The 25104-nt window shown below is 39.8% G+C and overlaps 1 protein-coding gene across 1 annotated transcript in view; it reads right to left on the bottom strand.

The window, feature by feature from the left end:
• Positions 1 to 1912: 1912 nt before the first annotated feature.
• The window catches only part of iars1 (isoleucyl-tRNA synthetase 1), a 56363-nt gene continuing 33171 nt past the window's right edge, over positions 1913 to 25104 (bottom strand). Inside the window, exons 19-34 of the mRNA XM_085777555.1 lie at positions 24201 to 24345; positions 23157 to 23277; positions 22828 to 22919; positions 21758 to 21835; positions 21064 to 21185; positions 17959 to 18061; positions 17649 to 17732; positions 13649 to 13823; positions 11312 to 11424; positions 9240 to 9335; positions 6678 to 6854; positions 6249 to 6369; positions 5959 to 6084; positions 5667 to 5813; positions 4560 to 4712; positions 1913 to 2957 (exon numbers count right to left, since the gene is read on the bottom strand). Of these exons, the coding sequence (XP_085633681.1) occupies positions 2875 to 2957; positions 4560 to 4712; positions 5667 to 5813; positions 5959 to 6084; positions 6249 to 6369; positions 6678 to 6854; positions 9240 to 9335; positions 11312 to 11424; positions 13649 to 13823; positions 17649 to 17732; positions 17959 to 18061; positions 21064 to 21185; positions 21758 to 21835; positions 22828 to 22919; positions 23157 to 23277; positions 24201 to 24345 (1936 nt within the window). The 3' untranslated portion in view covers positions 1913 to 2874. The remainder of the gene's footprint in view (positions 2958 to 4559; positions 4713 to 5666; positions 5814 to 5958; positions 6085 to 6248; positions 6370 to 6677; positions 6855 to 9239; positions 9336 to 11311; positions 11425 to 13648; positions 13824 to 17648; positions 17733 to 17958; positions 18062 to 21063; positions 21186 to 21757; positions 21836 to 22827; positions 22920 to 23156; positions 23278 to 24200; positions 24346 to 25104) is intronic.

The raw sequence follows: 25104 nt of genomic DNA on the forward strand, positions 1-25104 counted from the left end.
GAACTTAAAATCATAATGCCTCAGTCTGAAGCTGGTCTAGAGCACAGAGGCATAAAAAGTAGGACTGAGCCATCCTGATAACAAATGGAGCTCAGAGGATGACCCAGTCCAAGATGAATACATCTTTCCATGGACAGCTAGTTACTGGGTCATCTGTCGTCATGACAAATGAGATACCATCGTCTCATCACTCACACAAGAAATGAGAAAGAGCTCCATGTCACTTTATGACACTGTCAGTTTGCAGTGTTTGTATTAAGAATCCTCAGCTGACTTAAGAAAATGTAGTTTTTAGTTAGGTACCATCATGTGGTAGTGTTGCAAGGCAGCTTTGTGACAGTTATGGATTTACAGATTAGCTGCTTTTTTGAGGCTTAATTAAGGTTTTGTAAGATTCTTTAAAATTACAATTTGTGATTTTACAGGGGATTATGGACAGGATTTTTTTTTTTTTTCAAAATAGGGAAACAAGGCATAACATGATAAATGAAGTCAGAGATGCTGGTTGGGAGATTAGGCAGTTTAGATCCCTCTAGCTTCCAGTCTGTATGCCAAGTCTAGCCAAGCTAAGTGTTTGCTGGCTGCAGCTTCATATTTAATTGACAGAAATATGAGTAGTATTAATCTTTGCATTACTTGGCAATTCAAATTCCGGCCAGTTTTCTTGGAGACTGCCCCGCTGAAATTGATTTCTCCATCATTTCGAGGTGTAACTTTCCTACATCGGCACGCCAAAAATATAAAAGCTTTTAAGATCTAGATCAAGTTGTTGTATTTACTGGCTACACAGAATTATAAGTTGGGCTCCCAGGCCAGCCTCACCTTCTTTCAGGTCCAGCTTTTCAATCACCTCCTCTCTACTCCTTAAACCTCCCTGGTAAGATCTGCAGCTGAAACCTCGACAGAAGTTTCATTTGCTAAGTGTTCAAAGTAAAACAAGAGCTGCATGGGAGCATCAGCTGGCCTTCAATATTACTAATGTGTGGTTTACTTTTCTAAAGCCCAACTGTTCAAAGTGTATCCAAAGATAGACACCCATCCATGTGATAGTTGTCATGTTCTTTCATGCAACTTAAGCATGATTTTATCGATGCTCAATGTTCTACAATTTCTGTTGACTATGGTGAGATTGTGTCAAAAATATTTAAGAAGAAAATGAAGAACTACAGATTTTTTTCCATTCTTTGTGTCCTAGATTAGAAGAACTAGTTTGATTCCAAACAGGTGAATATTTTCGCATCTTTGTGAGCAACTTGTGACCCTGTCTTTTTTACTTAAAGGGATAGTTCAACATTTTGGCAAATTTGCCCATTGCCATGATACCTATGGGAGTAGGTTTGTTACCTTTAATTGTTGGTGCAAGCTATTTTTAGAACAGCGGAGCAGAGCCGTGAGCTGCTCAGAGCTACACTACGGAGGCTAATGGGATTTCTTGGTTTCCCTCATCAAACTCATCAAAATCCAACAACTCCAAAACGTGGAAAAGTTGTGACCTGCACATTCACCACGCTATGAGATAAGAATGGAGACCGCTTGCAGAAAAACTCCCCCTGAAGGGAACGTGCATCAGCAGTGACTGTGCAGGTCACAACTTGTTGTGTATTTGATGAGTTTGATGAGGGAAACCAAGAAATCCCATTAGCATCCGCAGCGTAGCTCTGAGCAGCTTGCGGCTCAGCTCTGCCGTTCAAAAAACAGCTTGCACCAATAATTAAAGGTAACAAACCTACTCGACGACTATAGGGATTATGGCAATGGACCAATTTGCCAAAATGTTGAACTACTGTATCCCTTTAAAGGGTGATTGAAAGTTAAGAGGAAATACTATGGGAAATGGAAACCTTTTATGACCAACACACTAGAGGTCTCACCACATGCTGAGATTTGTGTGAACACAAGTAAAAAAAACATATTGATTCTTCGTCACCTTTGATTTATTCCATTTGTCACTTAATATAGAACTTTTTTTTAATCACAGAATCCTTTTGTCCCTAAGGTACAGCAGCCCGAAAATCCATTTCACCTTTTAAATGCCTTTGAGTTGTCAAAGGATTCCCAATGCAATGAACAGAATAGGTTTATCTGTTAAATTCAAAATGGAGTATGAGCACAATAGGCCAAATTGGTTTCCCAATTATGAGCCACAGCAATAATTACTCTGGACTAAGCTCACCTCTCGTCAGCCTTGAAGGGAATTAGCTTGCATAATTTCTATAATTAGCATAATAAAGAAAAACATCCATTTGTAACATTGACAGCGAGATAGAAATCGTTCAATCTGAGGTTAAAGAACCTTCAGGGTGGGTTCAAGTCTGGTTTTCATTCATCAGACAATCTCCACGGCCAACCACTGTATGCTTTCATCCGGTCGGTGTGTTCATCTGTATGAACAATCCTGAAGTTCTTGAAGTGCATCCGCTTTGAATGAAGAATGTAAATCTGCTCTTCGTCCAGAATAAATAAAGCCCAGCAACACATTGTGCTTCCTTAGAAAACTGTCACTTAGAGGTGGTGACACACTAAAGGTGGTATGAAGGAAAGAAACTGTGTCAGGGGGTACAGCTGTTGTCACATGTATGATTGCCTTCCAGCACAAATACCTCAAGTGATCTTCAGCCATGCTAAAGTTGTTGTCTGAAGTCCTCTGAAGAAATTTCATGATGTGTGACTGTGAATCTATGGCTTAACAGAACTTGACAGGCAAGCCTGCTCGGTATTAGGATTTCAGGAAAAAAAACCTTCTTATCATGTGACATACATTGCTGTCATGAATCCACCGTACATGGGATTACAGTAGGTAAAAAAAAACTTTCCAGGAACCTGTTATACATCTGAGACAAATGTTGATGGTAAGATAAAGGGATGACTCTGGACTTATGCCTGGGCTGTCGTTGGAAGAACTTTCACAAACAGAGTTTTGGTGTCTAGAGATTTTACTGGTGCATCAGCTGGCAGTTCTGAAAACAGAGGAAAAAAGTGGTTATATGGTTTGCTTGATTGATTGATCACACAATCACAGACGATGACATCTAGTACCTTAACATCAAGAAAACACAACAGACCGCATCCAAAATGTCATCATAACATAGCCACTTATCAGGGTGTGCAGGGGAGATCTAACCCATATCTAGTATTTTACTATTTTCAAATATAGCCCATGATACAGGTCAACTGAAATGCATGATGGGTAAATAGAGAAAAATTACATGTTTTGTAGTTGAATGCATACCAGAGCTATAAACAAACTGCCACGTGAATTGTGCATGAGCAAGATTTTATCAAGTGCATCCTATACATTTCTATGTACCGTAAATGGGGAATAATTGAGTATCCATGACTCGCTCAATGCACCTCTTTTTCTTACTCCACACACTGAGCATTTTATTTCTACCCTTCAACAATTCAGAGATCCTGGGTTTATATTACTCCTCTGCATTTATTCAACAGCTTTAGTTAGTTGATAATTAGATATCACAAGCAAAACACATGAAGAGATTATGAAATATTAAACCACAACATAACACTATGTACATTAATGTATAATATTCATATAAACAATAACAGTAAATATTATGAAGTGTTTTAGCTCAGAATTTGAAAATCTGAACATCCATCAACAAAAACTATCATTCAGTGCACTGGCTAAGGCATGATGTCATTTTAAAACATAATTTCTTGAAGCCCTAACCTCCTCTGGAAACTTGAGTTTTCTTATCAGTGACATATTGAACGGTGATGATGGTACGAGCTATCAATCTGATTTTCCCCTCACTCTATCAGTCCAGAATTACTTGCCTCAAATCAGTTTAAAGCCCCAGTCAGAGGGGATTTATTCCTCTAGGGGTGGGGTGGGGTGATTATAATATTACCTGCTCTGGTCAGTGATTTTAATCCAGTCTAGGGCATGTATGTCCTGAGCACCCCTTCCCCTGTAATAACTATGACTACAGTCAAAATCATCTACTATTTCAAAGTGAGCTCATTGGTTGTCTTTTTTTTACCCAAAGGAAACAGCTGTTTTATTTCTCCTGCTAAGTGCAAACTTGTTTTTTCAGTCTGACAACACAACAAGTTAAGCAATTTGATTTTATCATTCTGATAAATGGAAGCGATTTAACACCAACGTACAGGTCTAATTGCAAACCAATACAATGACAGAACAGATTCAAGTAATCTTGAAATCTACAGCCTGTGTGCTTATTAATGACCATTCGTAATGTGAGGTACATTAAGTACTGCTACTCATTGTAAACCACTGTTTTAACCAGTATTTGTTAGCATTTTTTTTTATCAAATTAGTGTTATTGAAAAGAATGCCAAATAAAGCTCCAAGCACTTCCTGTTTGCAGTGTATCACTAACCCTACTCGGATACTGAAGAAAATCTAGATATACATTTAAAAGTCTGTGTCTTTAAAGACCGTATCCTGAAATAGCAAACACTGGGCATATTATGTTATTTTTATCACCTCCTCCATGCAGTGTTACTTTATTCCTAAATGCTAAAGGCCTTCTGTATGGTTGTTGGATTTTGTTTACCAACCCAACATGTTCTCTTACCTTGGGTGAGGTCCTGGTCCAGGTAGAGTTTGAGCCACCTGCTGCGGAGGCCGAAAATCTTGGCAGTCTCAGACAGCAGGCCTGAGACGTCGAGGCCGTTCTGGCCCACGGGGTTCACCAGCAGGAGGGTGGCCACCTCTCCTGTCTGGCATTCTGGAGGAGAGTGGACGAAGGAGGAAGAAAGAAAGTGAAGTGAACCAGACAGTCTCTACTTACTCTATAAATGAAGAAATGATTGGCTTGTTAGGTTTGGTCACAAGTCCTGGGAAAGTATGTGATCAAGCCAGAGCCTTGCCATGGGAAAAGGGAGGAGACAGAGAGGAGGAGGATGGATCAAAAGGAGAGAGAGAGCCTGGCTCATCAGCTGGTGGATAGAGAGGTCAGGTGAAGAGGGTAGATGTGAATGACTGGAAGGATTAGTGGAGAGAACTCAGAGTACTAGGGCAAGAAGATGAATGCAGACTTTGCTTTGTTTCTGCTTGACAGGTGGGTAGCATTAGCTGTACCAACAGACCACTCAATGCCGTACGTTTTTCATTTACCAAGACATATTCTTAGATGTTAGTTAAGATGTTATTCGCTCATACGACATGCAGAAGTTTGCAAGAACAATAGATTTCTTTGCATAATTTGAAATGTGTTGTTGGTCCTCTCTGCTGCCACTATAGTTCTGTAAGAACAATCTATACACTAAGTCATGCTGGCCCTTTAATTTGGGAGGCGGAGCTTCTAAAAGGAGCTGTGAAGGGAGAGGTGTGTTTGTTTTGCTGCTGAGTTCAAATATCAAGAGTCCTTCTGGAGCACTGCTGGCTCTACCTTCAACAGTGACAACAGCAACTGTATTATTGATCTCTGGAAGGACAGTCGCTCTGTGATGGGCAGACATTACTGCAAAGGCTCAGAGATGCTGTTCCATGTTTATCCAGATCTCATAGTCAGGTCTGCAACTTACCTTTATCTACTTTGGAAATGTACTGTGTTATAGTGTAGGACATGTTCATTGTTGTTTGGTGTCAGCAGGGGTTTAGATGATTAGCATGGATAAACTACTGCCTAAAAAGGACTGGCTTATCAGTGGTGCATGATTATTGTGTGTGTGTTTCTTACCGGCTGGCTGTGCGTTGCAGAGCAGTAGGTTGACGTAAGGACAGAGGATGGTGTCGGCGGCGGGAACGGGACCGGGGGAGGAGGAGCCTGACGTCACTGACAGAGTTTTACCACTCAGAGCCTGAAGGTCTGTTTTGCTGGTTAACTCTGAAGTGGACATACAAATACAGACATTTTATTATTTATATCTGGGTTACTATGGAGCCTCAAATAGACAAAATCATCACACAAGGATATGAGAGTCTGATCTGTCAGGGTTTATGTCTTTCTGCGAGGTTGAATCAGTTCTCACCAGTTGCGCCACTGAAGAATCTGAGTTTGGTGTTGTTTGTTCCAAAGATGCTGGAGCAGACTCTGTTCAGCTTGTCCACCTCTAGTCTGTTGTCTCCTTTGGGGTTCTCCAACAGCACCACCCCGTCTGAACAACAAACCAGTCAGAGAGAATTATGAGCATGGTGACGCAGCTCATACAGTGATGAAAGTGAATGAAGTGATCCAGACATTTGATCAGTCACAAATATGCTTCTGAGAGGTTTCTGGCTGCAAACACAGGCTTCCTATTTGACCAGCACCAGGTGCTACCTTGTTCTTTGTTGTTGACCTTCACTCTGAGGTTCACATAGGCGCAAGCTGGTCCATTTAGAGGGGCTCGAGGGGCTGAAGACCCCTTCACAATGGTTAACTCCAGGTCTGAACCCTTCAGCTGCAAAATAAAAAAAAAGCACATGAAGGAAGAAATGAGACAGAGACCAACACTTCATTTCATAATCTCTACCCAAGTGCTATTTCATAAACAAAAAACAAAAACAAATTGTGACCTGTGCAAAATGGCAAAATGCAAATGAAAGTCCTAAGAACACACTCGGTATGGTCTTGGTGTATTTAATGTATATGTGGCACAGCAGTTCACACCAAGTGATCATTCACACTTTGTATCCTTGAAACACTAAACTGAAACTGAACACACATCACAGCAGGGGAAACAACACTGCTGCTTATCCTCAGTCGTACCTGAGTCTTCTCCTCTATGATGACGCTGGCGCTGTTGGGGACAGGGTAGGGCAGAAGTGGAGCCTTGGTGGTGGCCAGGATGAAGTCTGTGTGAGCCTGGACCACAGAGCCCAGGTACTCCCCCTCAGGCAGGCAGCGGTAGTACACAGTTATCTCATCAGACGGCACCAAATGGCCCTAAAGCAGGTGATTGAGAGACAATCTAAGTTAAATGTGAGCAGATTTCACACAAAGCATCTTTCAGACAGTTAGCAAAGGTGTGAGCAAATATGCTAAACACACTGCTTGAACCTTGCAACAAAAAACAAACGATAATCTGACATTTGATTTAGAAAAGCTGTTATCTGATATGAGTAATGATTGCCAAGGACACAGGCTCACAATTACTGCGACAAGGAACTTTCTTCAAAGCTTTTTTTCCCTCTCTCTTTTAAAAGAAAATGAAATCTGGAGGAGGCAATTACCGGAAAGAGGGGAAAAGAGGAGGTATGGGATAAACAAAATGGAAGAGGCGAACAAAAGACGAGAAGGGTAGGGATTAAAAAGCAGAAAACAGTACAAGAACAAATAAAGGCAGAAGGGAACAAGGGGAGATTTTTTTATTGGATGAAAGCCCATCTATTTTGGCATTGTGTACTGCCAGCTTCCTCTAACCTTGACACATTCAAACACATTGATCTCATCCTAATCTGCAGTGTGCACGGCCACACACACATATATATTCTGACTGTATTACACACACACAAACACACACACACACACACACAATTGCAGTATGTGGCTCAAGGGCAGAGGAATAACATTAACTAGATACAGAGGAGGAGTCAATCAATGGAGGAAGGTTTACAGGCTTTTCTTGCCAAGTCAAGGTACTGACCCTACCCTGAAGGGACCAATACTGTGTGTGTGAGTGTGTGTACACCTCCGATAGAGCAACAGAGAACTCCAGATTGTGTGCAGCCCAATAAAAATAAAGGAAATGCTGACCCCTGTTTCTCAGCGGTGTTATGCTCACAAACAAAACACCAACACTCACGTAAACACCGGTAAAGACACACATGCGCAACCCACACACTACTACCAAACATGTCAAAGAATTGTTAAAAATTAATTCCCATCCCCGGGGTGGAAAATTCCTAACAGATCTCAGTTTGAAATAACTGGAGGAATTTAGCTTGGCCGGGAGCCAGAGCACACCACTGCTATAGGAGGACGGAAAAAGTGTTTGTTGCTTGTGAAAACAAGGGGCTGTTGGCTAATCCGTCTTTACTCCCCTGACCACTTCAAAGCTCCAACATTAGAATCTGAAAGGGGCCAGACTGTAATTAAGCTTCCATTAAGCCTTCCTTATGATGGAGAAACTTCTAACTGTGACGCTGCAGTGGAAAGATTTCAAAACTGCCCTCGCAAAATTAGCATGGGACATAAAGACGGAGATTGAGGGGGTCCAAAGGGAGGGAAATATAAGAAAGAAATACAGAAAATCTTCTTCATTAAAGGACTGTGGCAATAATTAGTTTCATTATTGATTACCCTGATGTTGATTTTCAATCAATAGTTTTTTGGGTTTTTTTTTTAAGTGAAATGAAAATCCCAGAGAACATGATGCAGACCTATGGTGCAGTATGGAGCCCATATCTGACAAAATGTAATAAGAGGTAAACAGTTAAGTCAGGGATAAGAGTGAAAACGTCAAGGAATAATATTTACAATGATTAAAATAAGTGTGCAAAAAGAGAGATTTACGTTTGTCCTTGAATAACTATCATAAAATCAACATCTCTCACTGAAATTATTTTGCTCATTAACTCTAATCTATGTTACAGAATTAATAATTTCCTTGTTTTGTCGGTGCAGCATGTCTACTGTTCTTTTAATATCCATATATTATATAAGATTATTTGACATTTTTGCTACTTTAAGGGCTTAAAAGTTAAATTTAAATTTATGTGGAGTCATTTTCAGTTGCTGAACTGATTGCCTAATCAACTTCAGCATTATCATCATTATAAAATATAATAAGGCATTAAGCGTGAGTATACAGGAAGGATGAGAGTGTTAAAGGTTTAAAGAGGACCAGCGACAAAAAATCTCTTGTTTACAGAGCAGCCAAACAAGCTTTTCTGTTGGAGACAATATCCTGTTGTGTACTCTTTCTTCTAAATGCATACCATCACAAATGTCCACCTGGTGGATGTGCAGGTTGTCATCAATCCTTAAAATGCCACATAGAGACCAGCTAACAATGGGGGGGGTGGTTATTTGTTGCATTTTCTCATGTTGCACCTCTTTTGCAGTCAATCTCCACCCCCTGCTTTACTGCTATATATATTTCTCACTATGCAGGCAACAGCCATGGAAAATATTTTATCTTGAAGCACAATTCAGTGCCTCAGTGGCATGTTTTGCTCAGCCTGGCACAGCCCTGATTACATACGTTGCTGAAGTGTTTCATCTCTGTCAGATTCTATTCATTACACACTGGATTGCAAAATTTAGTGGCGGCCTGTTATGTGTCACTCTTTTCCAGAGCTTGTAGTGCTCCTGAAATAACTGCCCCACCTTCTTGCGTAGTTTCTGAATGCGGTTAATAACCTCGCGGGCAACTCCCTCATCCACCATGGACTGGTCTGGGGAGACATCCAACAGAACCAGGACCTGTGAGACAGAAAGGGAGAAAAGGAGAGTGTAAGATGAAACACTAACGATGAGACAATTTAACACTGAACTCTTCTGATGTTTCCAAAGACTGACATATAACGCTCTGTAAAGTTATATTGAAGACAAACAAATCAATTTGTAGATTCCTGCAAATTGAGTGAAATACTATGGTTCACTGATCTATTCATAATTGATTATAATTTGAGTCAATCTATACATTTTCTCAAAGGACATATGTTTTAATTTTGGGGCAAAAGAAATTTTGAATACTCGGGAAGAAGTTTTCAAAAATTTTTCATCTTAGGACCATTTCTTAAGATACATGCTCAAGCTGTGATCACTGTTTGTTTTAAATATTTGTAAATCCCTACAATTACTCCAATATTCAGTTGATAGAATAGAGTGAGAGGAATGTAGGATTTCACATGACATGAAGATATTATGGGAGTATTCACCCTCTGATATCATAAGTTTACTGTAGCTGCTGAAGCACGAGGCTCCTGCAGCTCAGTGATGCAAACTATTCATGTGAGAAACAGAACAACATCTATGATGATGAGAGCAACCTTAAAGAAAACAATCTTATATATCTTACACTGTTATCCAAACATTTATTATGTGAAAACTGAAACAGAACAACCAACTGAGCAGCAATAATGACAATATTGTCGTCTGCATGAGTCATTTAGGTAAAGTGAGAGTCATATTGTGTGGGGCTGAGCTGCTGCCAGCCCTGCTATGGGAAGTAGGAGGGAAAGAGATGACAGGGTGACAGAGAAAGGTACACAAAGGCAACAGAGAAAAGAATAAGAGGAGAGAAAGAACAGAGAGCCAGACAGATGGGAGCTGGAGAGTCGGTGCGAGCGAGCGAGAGTAACAGAGAATTAAAAAGCCAGCTCAGTAAACTGGTATTAAGGTGCAGTCGTGTGGCATGTGTATGGTTGGAGGAGCACTGATTAGACGGGGCCTGTGGGAAACGTATAGATGCTGGATTCCACTTGGCCGTGGAATGATTTCATACATCACACTCTCAGAAAAAAAAAACACATAAATGCCTTTACAGTATATGGCAGCTTGGTGCAGGATCAGCAGCAGAGCAGCTTCCTTTTTATTAGATCCAATTACATTACACTTTGTAGCTCAATCTACACAACAACAGTACTGTAAGTAATGTAGGGGCAAAGAGAGAGGGAGAGAAGGAAGGTACTTCAGGATGATTGACAGTATTATTTATGTAATAAAATATCTACATTTCTTTGTTTAAAAAACACAACTACCAGGCCAAAAGAACATTTGCACCTTTAAAAAATATATACTTTTAGGCTGAGAGCTGAGTGAGAAGAATGACACCACACAGCCAGGAGACTATTAGCATTGCTTAGCATCAAGATCAAATTATTTCTTGGCTTGCTGCAGTCATTTCCTAAAGTGTCTGCAGGTTAGCTGGCAACCTCAAAATTATTGGTTGCTGCTCTGACACATGGACCCCCTGCAAAAACACAACTAGCCCTTTTCACACTTTGATTATAACATGTTAATTAGTGTTGTCTTTAGCATTTTTCGCCACAATTGTGATATTGATATTGGGAGAAAAAAGAAAAGCAAAGAGATAAATGGAGTCGTTACCCTCTGCTTCCAGTCTTTATGCTAAGCTAAACTTAATGGCTATTACAGTAGCTGCTGGCTGTAGCTTCTTCTTTTCCCCATGCAACTAGGAGAATAGTATAAATCTTCTGATCCATCTCTTGGCAAGATAAAGACTTTTTAAAATGCTCAACTGTTACTTTGATTAGAAAAAAAGGGTTTTTATTATCTCTTGAGAATTTGGCACTTGGACATAAAAATCATTTGCTTCTTAGTTTCCTGGGGATTCGCTATGATCACTGTGGTGTTAATCTTAAATGCAGAGCTAAAATATTGAATTAAATATATCTAATTGGAACAACACGGTGCCTAATATGAGTGGAGTGTACCTGTGCGTCAGAGTGCGCTTCATACTGTGCAGCTGAGTCTGAACTCTGGTCGAAGGTGTACATCAGCCTCAGGTCCTCCTCATGAAGCTCGTGGCCGTCCACCATGATGGATCCTTTAAATTATCCACAGCGGCAAGACAACATTAGGAACAGCTGATACCACCATAAACACCAGTGAAGTTAATAAACATACGGTTCATACATAATTCCCCCACACTGTTTCAGCACCATCAGCCCACATTTCTGTAAATTACACAGCTCCAGGGGGCACAACAAGATACAGACCATACTTAACATTCACTCATTAAAAAGTGTTTATTTTCAGATCACAAACAATAAGACTTTCCTTACGGGTTGGGAGAGCAGCTAATTGGTAACAGTTATTTTGGACATAATGAGCAATATAATATTATAAATTATAATAACATTCAAAATAATTACTTTTTGAAAGTTATTGCTTTTTTTTTCCTTGGACAAACTCCCAAAGCCTGAGAAAATGATTAATAATTCACGAAACACTGTGTCAAGGAGTATTTGTGAGTTTGGGTTTCAGTCTTGGTGACCAATGTGAAGTTGAGGTTATTACATGTTGATGATAAGTAAAGTGTGAGGGGACAACTAAAGATATACAACAATGTATAACCGTTCCATTTCACTATTGTGAATATCTACAAAATTCATGAATTCTTGATGAAACAGAGAAAAACTGATGTAATTGTACAAACAGTGAATGTATCATTTAGAGGAGAATGATAAGTCATAGCACCATGCTTACTGATGCCCATTATGATCAAGTTAATGATGATAATTTAGCTGCCTCTATCCTGCTAATTGAATATCGAATAAATTGCCGGCTGAAATGAGTCTATATGGTGTTTTGTCTCCTGAGAAGGTTCCTAAAGGTTTCAATTACACTCTGTGGTAACAAATAAAGTGCTCTGGTTTGCATGCAGACTGAAGCTTTGTTTTGAATAAGCTTTGGTTGAGACTGCTATTTTAAGATTCCTTACAGTGCAGTCTTTCTGGCCACATCCACATGAAGAGTGGAGATTTTAAACAATGCAGCCAACGCCATCGAGTCAGGTTTATATCTCCATTTTGCCAGTGGCAGCAATTACCCACGTCTGTGTTCTGACTAAAAACCATGACCGTGTTCCGTTCTCCTCTTCACTTCTCCACACCCAGAGGCTGGGTGAAACAGTCACTCCAATCCCCTCTAATCCTATATTTCCACACTTTGATTTCCTGTGTCCCTCCCTGCTTCTCTGCTCTTCCCCACCTTCCCTCTGAACCTTTTTTCTTCTACCTCATCAGAAACGATGGGATCAAAAGGCACAGGTAAAGAATAATGAGTAACAGAACCAATGGCCATCAACCCACAAATAGTTTCTTGCCAAATTAAAAGCCTTCTGGTGTAAACCGGCTGGGGCAAGGTTTTTGGAGTCATGGACTCTGCAGCAAGAAACTGCTCAAAAGGTTAAAAGTAAAAGCTTTCAACTGCACGTGAGCCGTTAACTCTTCCATGGATGGATTATTTCATTCACCGTTGCTGCTTCTTCCACTTGATCACACAGATGGACGTTTATTTTGTCCAAACTTTTCTATCCTTTCCCTACGTTCCCTTAAATATTGTCCACTAAAAAACAAACATAGGTTCTGAATTATACAGTTCGGTGTCTTGTGAACTCAACACATCTCACCTTGGCTCTCAATTTATTGAACTCTAACATGATGCTTCATCTGTGAGTTTCCCCTCTCCATCATTTCTCCCACATCCTCTGCCACATCTACCACTTTCTTTCCATTGCTCATCCTTATTTCTGCCTTCCAATTGGCTAGACTTCAAACATCCAAGTGATTGGAAATGTTAAGTTCCCACAGCCCAGCTGACCTCCTCTGCTTCCATCCCCAGAGACTCAGGGAGCTCTCCTCGTCTTTCTATAATTGGAGAGACAAGATACCTTGCACTGCTTTGATCCGTACTCCACCTCTGATTGGAGTTTCAGAGGGTTTAAGGTTAGGGTTTCTGAGGATAAACTGGTCAACGTTTGCAGACTTAATTATAGGTGTTTCATTATTTACTATATAAAATATATATTTTGACACTATGCATCAGTGGTGTAACCCTATTGCTAACCAACTGCTGTTCACCAATTCAGTATTTGGTAAATAAAATCACTGCCTACTCTTCCCTTTTTTTGGCAAGTGTGAGAGAGAGAACAAAAATATTCTAGCGAATAATAACAAGAAGTGTTGTAAATAATGTAAATAAATGTAAATAGCTGAAACATTTCCTCCCTGTATGTGAGTTTAGGAGGCTTTTTCTCAGGGACATACCTGTCTTCTGGAAGGCCTCTAGCTTCTCGCTGGTGAGCTCCTTGATAGAAGCAGTGATGGCTTTAAAGGCCCCCTTTAGTCTCTTGCCCAGCACCATGTGGTCTGGCTCGGCTCTCAGACGGATACCGTACTTGTCCTTGTCCGTTGACAGTGTCAGCTGGCGCACATTAAGCTCCTGGAGGACACAAAACAGACACACATTATGCATTGGAAAAGGTAAAGTTAGGGTCTTGTAGTTTCCTGTAGAGAGAGTAAATATTTCAAGTACAGTATGGACAGAAACTACAGCTTAGCCTGCCACAAAAACTAAAATAATACAAAATTGTGTTCAAATATAAGGAGATTTATGAAACTAGGAATAAAACTGCTTTTATTTCAGTATTTAAATTATAAATAAAATTTAAATTCTGTGTACTCCTGTACTGTAATACAGCCAAACATGCGCAAAGAAATAGGTAGAGAAAGTTGTCTTGACAGCAGCCATTCAAATGAAAGGATTGTTTTTTATTGGTTAAACTTCAGAAGTTCATCCTGCAACAAAAACCTTTTAAATAATTGTCAGGTGAACTTTGTTCAGTTTTTCAATTTTCTTTTCAGGAGAAATCTACCGGTTTGTAACTGCAGCCCCCCAAAAACATTAAATGATATAACAGGAAAAAAATTAATTGAATTGAAAGCAACACTGGAAATCAAATTCCAATCTCATTACAATTTAACATTCAAGTTTACAAAATGTCTCATAAAAAGATCTTAACTGCCCCAGGCATAAGCTGTAAAGAGCAAATAAAAATGTATTAAGTTACACATTCAGAGAGTGAGTCAACCATGAAATCAACCATTCAGAAAGCCAGTCTGTCTTTGAATCTCCAACAGGCCGGTTCTTCTATTCATCACTACCTCAGTCCAAATGGAGAAGATCTGTGATCCAGTCATATTTTGTGAGGCAACAGAGAGATACGAAATTTACATACTGGTGTCCACCCAGATCTGCCACGCACAGCTACTGTCAGTCAATCAGACTAAGTTGAAGCCGAGTTCTAGCACAGTTGACTTGCTGAGAGAGCATGGATGCACTACTGTTGTGTAATAAACTTCAGGGCAGTGACGGGTTGAAAATAGCAGTTCACAAACTTATACTTCGAAAAAAGCCTACAAAAAGAACCTTTGTTTTACCTTGAGGAGATATTTGGCAGTGTGTGTGTGTGTGTGTGTGTGTGTGTGTGTGTGTGTGTGTGTGTTGACTTAGAGCATTACAATGAATCCAGGCCTCCATCAGCTCAAAAGGAAACTCAATTGGCTTTTCTTTAGAGCAGCTTGAGCTCACTGGAAACTCAGCAGATAGTGTACTCATCAACGAGCTCGTCTGCCAAGCAAAGCTGACCGAAGTTTAAAAAAAAAAAAAAAAAATGTGGCCATTAACAAGGGACAGCTGATCCTTTCTGTGCCTCACCTCCCTCTGAAATTCATTAAATTCATGTTAGAAAGGGGCAATAAAAGTGGAATCATTACTATTTAAAATAAGACTTCCTGAGAAACATTTTGCTGCTGTGTCTTTGTTTTTTTTACAAGTTACAGTAAGACTGTGATGTCACTGGTGTAATGTCAGGAACTAGTCAAAGTCTTGAAATATGCCAACAACAGCACTGGTGCCAATAGCATGCATGCACTGCTTTGTGTAGCCGAACAGGCACTTCTGACGGGTCCCACCTTCAGCTGAGTGATTTGTTACAACCTATAAAAGTCAAATGTAAAACTTTGTGCCGTAGCTACAACCAGCCTCAATTCAATTCGCTCTGAGCAAGTCGGCTATGAATCAACTCGTCAGTAAGCCTGTTGATGTTGGCAATAACAGTGGAAATTAAAAGTTAATATTTGACTATAAAATAATACTCACATAAAGATTTGAAAAGGGCAATGGCCCTGGGACAAGGGATGAAGGAGGCATGGAAGGTTTTAATATCCATTGAGTAGATATGAGGAAATAAAGCAATATTAACTGTTAACTGTTCATAATTTGGTTTACTAATAAGTACCAATAGCAGTACCATTACAGTACTGAATCAATAAATGGTGTTGATAAAAGTAGTGGGACTATTAAAATTTTAATGAAGATGATTTCCATCCCTACCAGTGAGAAAAGAACCCGATAAATTGTTTTTGAGCTTAGTGTCCCATTGGTGCTTGTTTACGTGGTATAAAAGAAAATATTATTCATGATAGAAAATGACTAGTTAATCAGAAATAGTGAGTGGATCACAATAGAGAAAATCATATAAGTAAAAAGGTGATTTCAGACTTCATCGACTAAAACTTCATAACATTGTAAGAGAGCTTGGGGGTTCTTCCCGGGTTGCAGGACCTTATTGCTCTCAATTCTCATCAAATGAACCTTGTTTACTGGAGGGAAGCAAGAAGCCAGCAAGGTTAAATGTTTCTCAACCAGAAATGAAACAGAGTGAGATAAGAAGTGGCCTGAGCTAATATAAAGCTGGTAGGACACAACAGAAGGTTACAACAGAAACTCTTTTCCCACATAGTCCACAAAGGTTCTATCAGTTTTCCTGCTCAGCACCACATGGGAATGAGATGGAATTAACTTTCAATCTATGATGCATCAGTAATTTCTCATCTTGGGATCTAGCAAGATTAAAATGAAATAGATATCATGAATAATCTATTTAATATGAAGGGGACAGTTTCAGCATTCCTGCAGAGGTGACAACGTTCTTACTTATGACAGTAGCAGGGATGTTGGAACAACACTGACATCTTAAACTTTGTTAGTGGAAAATCAAAACCACACACAGAGGAATAATGTAAATTTAAAGGCTTCCTGCAGTATGAGTCAGCATTTTCTAACTTCCTTGAACAACGCTTGAATTAACTCAACAGACTCGTGTCATCAATCTACGATTTCTGCTGCCATCAAGACTCTCTGGGGTGCAGGGATAATGTCACTTTTGGGAAAACCTATTATAACACACACTCAGTGCTCATGAATACATGTTTATTTAATGTCGGAAATGTTGTGGGTGTCTGGATAGCAAAAAGCCATGACCTTAAACTGGGAATTGGACTCAGTAACATTGTAAACTACATACAGTACATGAAAGGTACAAGATGATGATAAACTACAGAATAATGATACATGTAGCTAGTGACACTGTGTACACAGGCACACAAACTGATAAACAGCTGAACTAGAAGGAAACATAATGTGTGTTTCCACCCTGAATTTGATGAGGTGCTTGCTTGTGGTTAAACTGGAGAAGATCAAATGTGAAATCATTTTCCAAGGCATCCACTCCACCCCGCTTTTTAAATTAACCCGGCACAGAAACTATAACGACAGCGGGAGTTACAAAGAGCAGATGAAGATGTTCTCCTTCTGATCTTTATCCCATCAACTGAGTCAATGTACAGTAGTGGCTTTGGAGTTTTAGCAAGGATGTACAGGATGCTTCTTTTTACCATAGAACAGGGGTGGCCAACCCACGGCTCGCGAGCCGCATGGCATGCGGCTTGGCCAATAAGATCCAACCTCCACCTGAGCACCGTCAGCTGTGATAGAGCTCAGTGGACGTGGCTCCACAGCTTGTTTATAACGACACAAAAAAAAATCTCCCATAGAAGATTGCGTTGCCACTCGCGTCAGATCTTTTCAGTTAATGGTTATTAATCAGTTAACGACCTGCACCGTTTTCCCACAGCAAGCAATATATTGTGGCTCTTTGCAGTACCACCGTAAAAAATGTGGCTCTTAGACCCCTGCCATTTCTTTCAAACCAAAAAAAGAAGATTTAAGGGAATCATGACATCGGAAAGATGAGCAGAAATGCTTCTTTTGACTTGAAACAGAGCACTGGAAAAATGGCAACTTCAAGACTAAACAAAACGTATAATTACCACACAACATAAGGGCTGTTCTTTGTAAAAAACAAAAACTAAAAAATAAATACCTGAATATTAAAATAAAAATATATAAAAACAAATGACTTACTTCCAGGATGTATTTCTGCAGGGACTGGATGTCTCTCAGAGCCTCTGGATCCTGGTGAATAACTATCACCTCCTTCAGTGGGTACTGAAATACACATAATCAACATGACAACCAATTTCAAATTTCAATTTCATCCTTCTTTAAAATTCCATACATTTGTATATTTACAATCGGTAACACAGTACACAAAATATATACATATATTCACTTGAAAATAGCAAAATGTAAGATCTTGTGTACTATAATTTTAATCCAGTGAATCCTGAACACTAGGAGTGCATGAGTGAGTGGAGTTCAGTTGATGATTCACCTTGACGGGCAGGGTCTTCCTGTCTCGGATCACTCTGCCCAGCTCAATCACAGACTGCATCTGAGAGACAGCGCTCTCAATGCGCTTGTCAATCACACTCTCCCTGAAAAACAGACACAAAAATAAAGAAAATGTGAGTATCAGCATATTAGGAGTTGTGTTACCACAATGAGAAAACTACTTGAAGAGTGCCGAGCATCGAACACAGCTATTATTAGCTGGGCTTTGGTAAATTTGAGCTAATTGTGAGGGTGCTGCATGACCTTGAGCGTTATTCAAAACATCTCAACTTTTCGGGATAATTATTTGATATTCTGTGAAACTCAGAACAATTTCAGGGCACAGGCTGTGGGTGGATGTGCCTTTGTTACAGTGAGTGACATCTCGCCATCCTCTACTTAGTGGTGATTTAGAAATTCAAATGGGTGTTCTATTGAGGGGAATTAATAATAGTACTAGACAAGGTTAGTAGCACAAATCGAAACGAAGACAGAGTTCAGAACCACCAGTGCCAACTGTGGAACATCCACTAATAAGGTAAACTGAGACTGAGACTTCCACCTCTGAATTCAAATTAGAGCTGCACAGCCACTGATAATCATGCATAATGGTGATATTAGCCCTAACTGTCTGCAGGAACCTAGACTCTCTTGTGCGTGTGTGTGTGTGTGCTTGTTCATGTATTCCTGCAGTGTTCTCCACCCTGTGTGCATACAACAGTGTAGTAAAATGACAGAGGAGTGGATGCCAGAAACAGTCCGTCATTTATTGAGCTGATTGAGAAGCAGCTGCTCCCACCGCCTGATTGGTGGCTGACCTTTGGGAGGAGGGTGAAGTGGTCCCATCCGACAGACAGGAGGGACATGCGGCTAATAAAGCAGCAGCAGCGGTGGTGGTGGGCGCTGTCCGAGTGAGGAGATTATATGAACCACTACATACACTATTTTCCTTATGCAAACATCAAATGGATATTGAATTATGTCAGATCTTTTTGTAGAGTTAAAGATGACGCAATTAAGTTTTGGCAATTAAAATAAAAAAAAGACCTCCAAGGCATTAACAAAACCAATCAGCCACCAAGGAACACATTATACTGAAGTAATTGAAGTGAAGGGGATGAAATTATGGTATTTTGTGAGGCAAGGCAAGCCTTCCTTCTGTCTCTGGAGACCTAGAGAGATATCAACAGTTTTTACACTAAAAATACAATTTGAGTTTGGCTGATTATTAGAGAAGATAGTACTGAGACTGGAGGAGGATTTCTCCGTATCAGATGACCTGTTTGTTGGTTGGAACTGACTCTGTGCCAGCGTAGAAAATGCATCATCTCTGATTCACTGTTATCATTCAGAAACAAAGAACCATGAGCTGTGGTGTGACACACAAGCACACAGAGCAAACCGTTATCTGGGGGAAGCAATAATATAGCAATTAATATTTATCAAAAATCATAAATGTATTCCCTATGCCACGATTAAATGGGGGGGGGGTTACAAAAAGAGCACAAGAGTGAAAAAGAGATCACAGATGAAGATGACAATCAGCACAAACAAAGAGGAGAAATAGTGTTAAGACATAAAGGGCTGCCTCTGAAGGCTGACACGGATCGAGAAACTGCTGCGGACAGTCAAGCTTCAAAAGCTTCTCTTCTGAGTTCAGAGTGTGATACCACGGGGGTGAAGTAAGGCCACACAGTCTGGCTGAAACTGATTAGGCTCTGGAAATCCTGTAAGAGAACGGGAGCTAACACAAGGGGGGCTCACTGTGGGGAGACTGTGAGGCAAGAACAGCAGTTTTTAAACCAAATGACCCTTGTTTCCTTCACTTTGTTAAAACTCTTCAAGATTCAGTGAGCGTCTGCTCTGCTGAAGTGTGCTACGACACATCCTGCTAGATACAGGGCTGCTGCTCTGTCGCAGAGAAAAATGAAAAGTTATTGGTAGTAAAACAGGGTCCTTCAGGACCTGTCTAATGATTGTTAAATTTACTCCAGCCTGATCTAACCTGAGTTTTATTATGACTGAGCTGCTTGTTTTGGCTTTGTACATGAAAAATGTCACATACATTTAGTGCTTTATTGTTCATCTGACATTCTGCTTTAAATGTGTGATAAGTTGAAGTGATCTGATGAGCTGAATCAGACCAATCCTGATAATATCCACTGATTAATTTAGTTGTTAGATGATGGTTAAAAAGCCAATAAATAGAACAAAATGCCTGGCTTTTTAAAAACGTTGCCTTGGCTGTGAGCCTCAGCAGTTCTTTATCGATTTATTTTTTCCCATGCTTTCGCAGGTGCCTTTGATTTCAGGCAAGGTGTCCTTCCTCCACCACAAATCGCTTCAGGACATCGTTTTAAGAATATGTAAATTTCCCAAATTAATCCGGCTGGCTCCCATTAACCACAATATTTTAAGAAGATACATACAAACGACAGGTTTAAAGATCAGTGGGAAAATCGTTCTTCAAGATATGACGACATGGGCTCTTTGAATCTGAGTTTAGCTGCTTGAAAAACAATCACAAAGAAATGGCTTAAGCCCGAAATACCATCTGTTCATATAATTTACGATATATTTGTGATGGAAAGAATCACTTTTTCATGAGGCCTCAGCAATCTAAATTCGAATCTAAATCTGAAAGCAATGGAAAAGGTATATTTCCCTAAAACGCCCCTTGTTTGTTAATGTTTTTTTATTATTATTTCTTTGTATTATTATAATAGAAAAAAACATGTAAATAAGACATGAACATGTGCAAAAGGAAAAAAGAAAAAGGAAAAATAAAAGAAAACATGCTTCTGTTCTTTTCTCTTTTTTAAAACATTTTTGAGCTCACTGTCCTGAGTGTGGTCCCAACTGAAAGGAAGCTGGGCGCCTGCTTCACAAATCCAGTCGACTACTAATGTCTGTTTGTTTTGTGTCAGTGTTTCTGTATATCTTCTTTGTTGGTTCAGAAATTTGCAGGCGGCCCTGACTTTTGCATGAGCCACTTTCCTTAGTGTAAACAGACACAGCTCTCAGGTATCAGTTATCAGTAAATAAGTTTTGTGTGCAACATTTAAATGGAAGCTGTCTTTGCTTTATTGAAGAGAGTTTCCCCAACCTGACTTGGGGCAGCATGAGATAGTGGATGCTGCTGGCGTCCTTCTCTTCGACGGAGGCGGGGTCGATGAGGTGGCACAGATTTTGGTACATCATCTCCGTAATGAAGGGTGTGAAGGGAGCCTGAGGTGAAAGAGGGAATAAAAGCAAGTAGACATGAGAGGAAGCACAAGAGAGGGAGATTATTCAAAAATCTGTGCTGTAGTTAATTTACATTTTCTGACATTAGGTCTGAAAGTCAGAGGCAGCTATAAAAATCAGCATACAAAACACATTTTTTACTGTAGCTTTTTTTTCTCCCCTCAATTGGTGCAAAAGTTCAAACTGAATTGTGCCAGAGTGAGGTTACTTCTAATGTGATTCTCTTCCATTTCAACCATAGCTAATTAATTTATATAGCTCACAGCTGATCTGTATTGATCTGGGTTAGGCAAACTGCCTCTTAGCGTGCCTCTCGCCTCACATGCAAACATCTTCAATGTGTTATAAATATAAACTCCTACTGCTCATGCATTATTCATAGCTCTGCCAGCACACACACACACACACCTCTGCCATAACAGGCATTATTTCTCTGCGTCTTTGTGCACACACAAAATCAAAACCTCACCACAAGAAAATTTTCCCCATACAGTCTCCTTTCTCTCTCAGTCACTCAAACGCAGGGTCTTACACACAGGAGCAGGATGACTCACCATCAGCCTGCACATGGAGAACAGAACACTGAAGAGGGTTTCCAGCGCCCACAGGCAGTCCTCGGTGCCACTCTCTCCCTACAAAGTTCACACACACACACACACACACAAACGTCAGCATATTCGCTCCTCTTGGAACAGTGAAAAGACAGAAGTGCCCTGGCAGTCGACGGCGCATGTATCCCCCCGTCCAAGTCAGCCAAATGTTGACTGCTAGAAAATGTCCCCAGATGGAGACTATGATGAAGAGATTTCCTGATAATACTGTACAGGGTAAACAAAACTTAACATACAGGACATGAACTGTGTGGATTTACATATAAAATTATACTTTCAACTCATCAGATACTATTAGTAGTGATGGCCACTAATGTCACTGCATACACTTGTAGTTATGAGATGCCTTCTAAAACCACACCCATCTTTAACATTAATGATTTAAAAAAAGGGGTAATCCTTATTGATATCATTTATAATTTATATGTTATGGAGAGGATTACATTCAAACTTGAAGAGAACTGGTTAAAATGGCTCAGCTACCTGATTTTAAATAGATCACAAAGATAAGGCCAATTCCTTTAATAAGAAATGTGTTTTTCCCTATTCTCAAGAAGCATCTTTATTATTACTTAATGAACAAATCCTCCCCTTTTCATGTTATGTTGTATGTTTTGTGCCCAGTTGGCACATATGTGTATATTACTAAAAGAAAATGAATAATAAGTACATTTAAAAAAAAAAAAAGAAAAAGGTGTGTGTGTGGGGGGGGGGGGGGGTACAGGCCATTAATTACGTTATAATGTCAAAGGCAAAAGATTACACATGCTTTTCATGTTTTGGATTTTTTGGGAAAGCCCAGAATTTTTCTCCACCGAGTCACACTTGCAATTGACCGTTATCTCTGGGCTATTTCAATACAATCAATCGTTATTTCTTGGCTATATTTTTCGACATTGCTATGAAATTGACCATTATTTCAAGGCTATTTCTAGACATTATAACTCTATTTCTTGAAATTATCACGTAATTAACGGCCTGTAAATGAAAGGGTTACCAAAAGCTGCTCTCACCTTCAGGCGGCGTCTGTTGGTCCTGACGTACCAGTTGGTGAGCATGTCCACAAACTTGACCAGGCGAGGCACGACAGTGTAGAGGCGGTAAGCTGCAGCAACATAATTACTGTTAGTATATTTATCTGACCTTTATTTAACAGGTAATCTCATAAACATCAAGATCTCTTTTGTAAGATCTGATAAGAGCAGATGTTAAGAAATGAAAACCCAGCAACGAATATGGAAACAGGCTGAAAGGTGCCAGATGGGAGGAATTTTAAGATATTAAATCTTCTAAGCTAATGTCCATTGCAAGGGTGGTTTTTAGAAGTGTGTGTGTTCCTCACCATCCATCTCTGCCTTGAAGAACTGAATGAGGGACTGTGTGAAGGACTGAATCCATTTGTCCATGATGTTGTCACTCTGCTTCAGTGTGTTCTCATTGTACAGAAACCGAATCTCTTCCTCCTGACACACAGAGAGACAAGCACACAAGCACAAACACAATCACACATACAGAAAGACCAGTTTCCATTTTTTAGAACAGGGATACACAGCAGTATTGATATGAAATAGCTGAAACTGATCTTGTAACATGTGGCACATATACAGTAGAGAAGAGAAGCAGAGCTTTAGCTTGGAGAGCCACATATAGAAATACTGACTCTCACCATTTATGGGGGAAAAAAGCAAACGCTGCTGCAATTTTGACATTTGTGTGCCCTTTGTGCAAATGGTATTTAAAAGTTTACTACTGCTGCTATTTTCTCCCTGCAGTTTGGGAGATGTAAAACTGTCTGTGAGCATTAACTAAGGAACTCCCCTGTGTGGAGAGTCTACAGCCCTCTGAAGTTAAATTCTAGGAATGCCCCCACTTATTAGCCACAGATCATTATTGCCAATCGATGGACCGGAATTAATACTCCTAGCTATCGATCACATAAACATCGATCACTTGTGGTTAATACTCTGGTGTCTGTGACTGAGAAGAACTGTGTGCTCTATAAGCAAAACAAAAAAAACATGTTGGCTATGTGAAATCTTTATTACGCGTTTGAAAGTGATATAGTGTACATCTTCAGCAATGTATGCCAAAATAGAAAAAAAAACACATGATCAAAGCATCCCTGAAGACTTATCTTTGCTTTCTAAGATTTTTAAATCGCCCCTTAATATCCAGCCTGAAATTCTTTAACGATACAGGGACAATACAGAAATGTTTTACTGCAGCTAGTGCTATATTGTTTTATGGCATTAATATTGAATTCAATTTCCTCTGATAATTAATTGCTTATTATTGGTAACAAACGGCTGTAGCATTACACCAGGAACAGCTGAGGAAGGACTGACTAAAAAATAAGGACCTTGTGTTCCCTTCATTACAAACGTACCTTCTGTAACCTTTGCACGTTCTGCACCAGGAAGCGATAGGCATTATACCACGGCAGGAAGACGTCTTTCAGCACGTCCCGCACACCTTCCTCTTTGAAACGCAGGTTCTCTGCTCTCACTACAGGAGAGTTGATGAGGTACAGTCTACAGGGGGAGACAGTATGTGAGTGTGCAGCAGGAGCGGCTATGAGAAACATACAGTGTGTAAACAGGTAGATCTTGGGAGGACGAAAGCTTAAATGTGGCATATGAGTGAGGTCACATGCAGCACCTGTGAGGGGACCTAGAACAGTAATATAAATATTAGGGATGGGCATTTCAAGCAAAAGCCCTATTCAATAATCACCGACAATCATGATGAAGGGACACAGCAATGACAAAACATCTCCAGAGTTATTTCAGATGTACTCTCCAACAAGAACAAGTTTAAACAACTAGTAAACAAAGTACTAATTCTGAAGCGATAGCAACATAAAACCTAAAATACAATATACACTACTCAAGTTAGGGATATTTGACAAGAATATCCCTATAAAAAGTTCAGGCTACAGTGATATTCTATCAAGAAAGCAGATAATTTATTTATCTCAAACAAAAGCTAACAACAGTGGTGGTTATAGCACAACAAAAATCTCTATGTCTCAATAACTTGATCAATTTGATCAAAGTGTTGTCTTGGTCTCATGATGTCAAAATGTGAACATGGTGGAGAGGAAGAGAGAAGAGGACTGTATACAAACTGTCATTGAACCAGAGGGCGCTTTCACACCTAATAGTCTGGACTTAATTTTTTTTTTTGTTACATTGTTTCCATATAGTCCAGTAAAGTTCGCTTTCACACTGCTATTATGACAGCGGACTAAAGGATCTACCGACGTCATGACGGATGAGCGTGCGTCTGAC

The sequence above is a fragment of the Trachurus japonicus genome, chromosome 5 (genome assembly GCF_045865225.1).
Source record: "Trachurus japonicus isolate A0001 chromosome 5, Traja_1.0".
In the NCBI taxonomy this organism is placed as follows: Eukaryota; Metazoa; Chordata; class Actinopteri; order Carangiformes; family Carangidae; genus Trachurus; species Trachurus japonicus.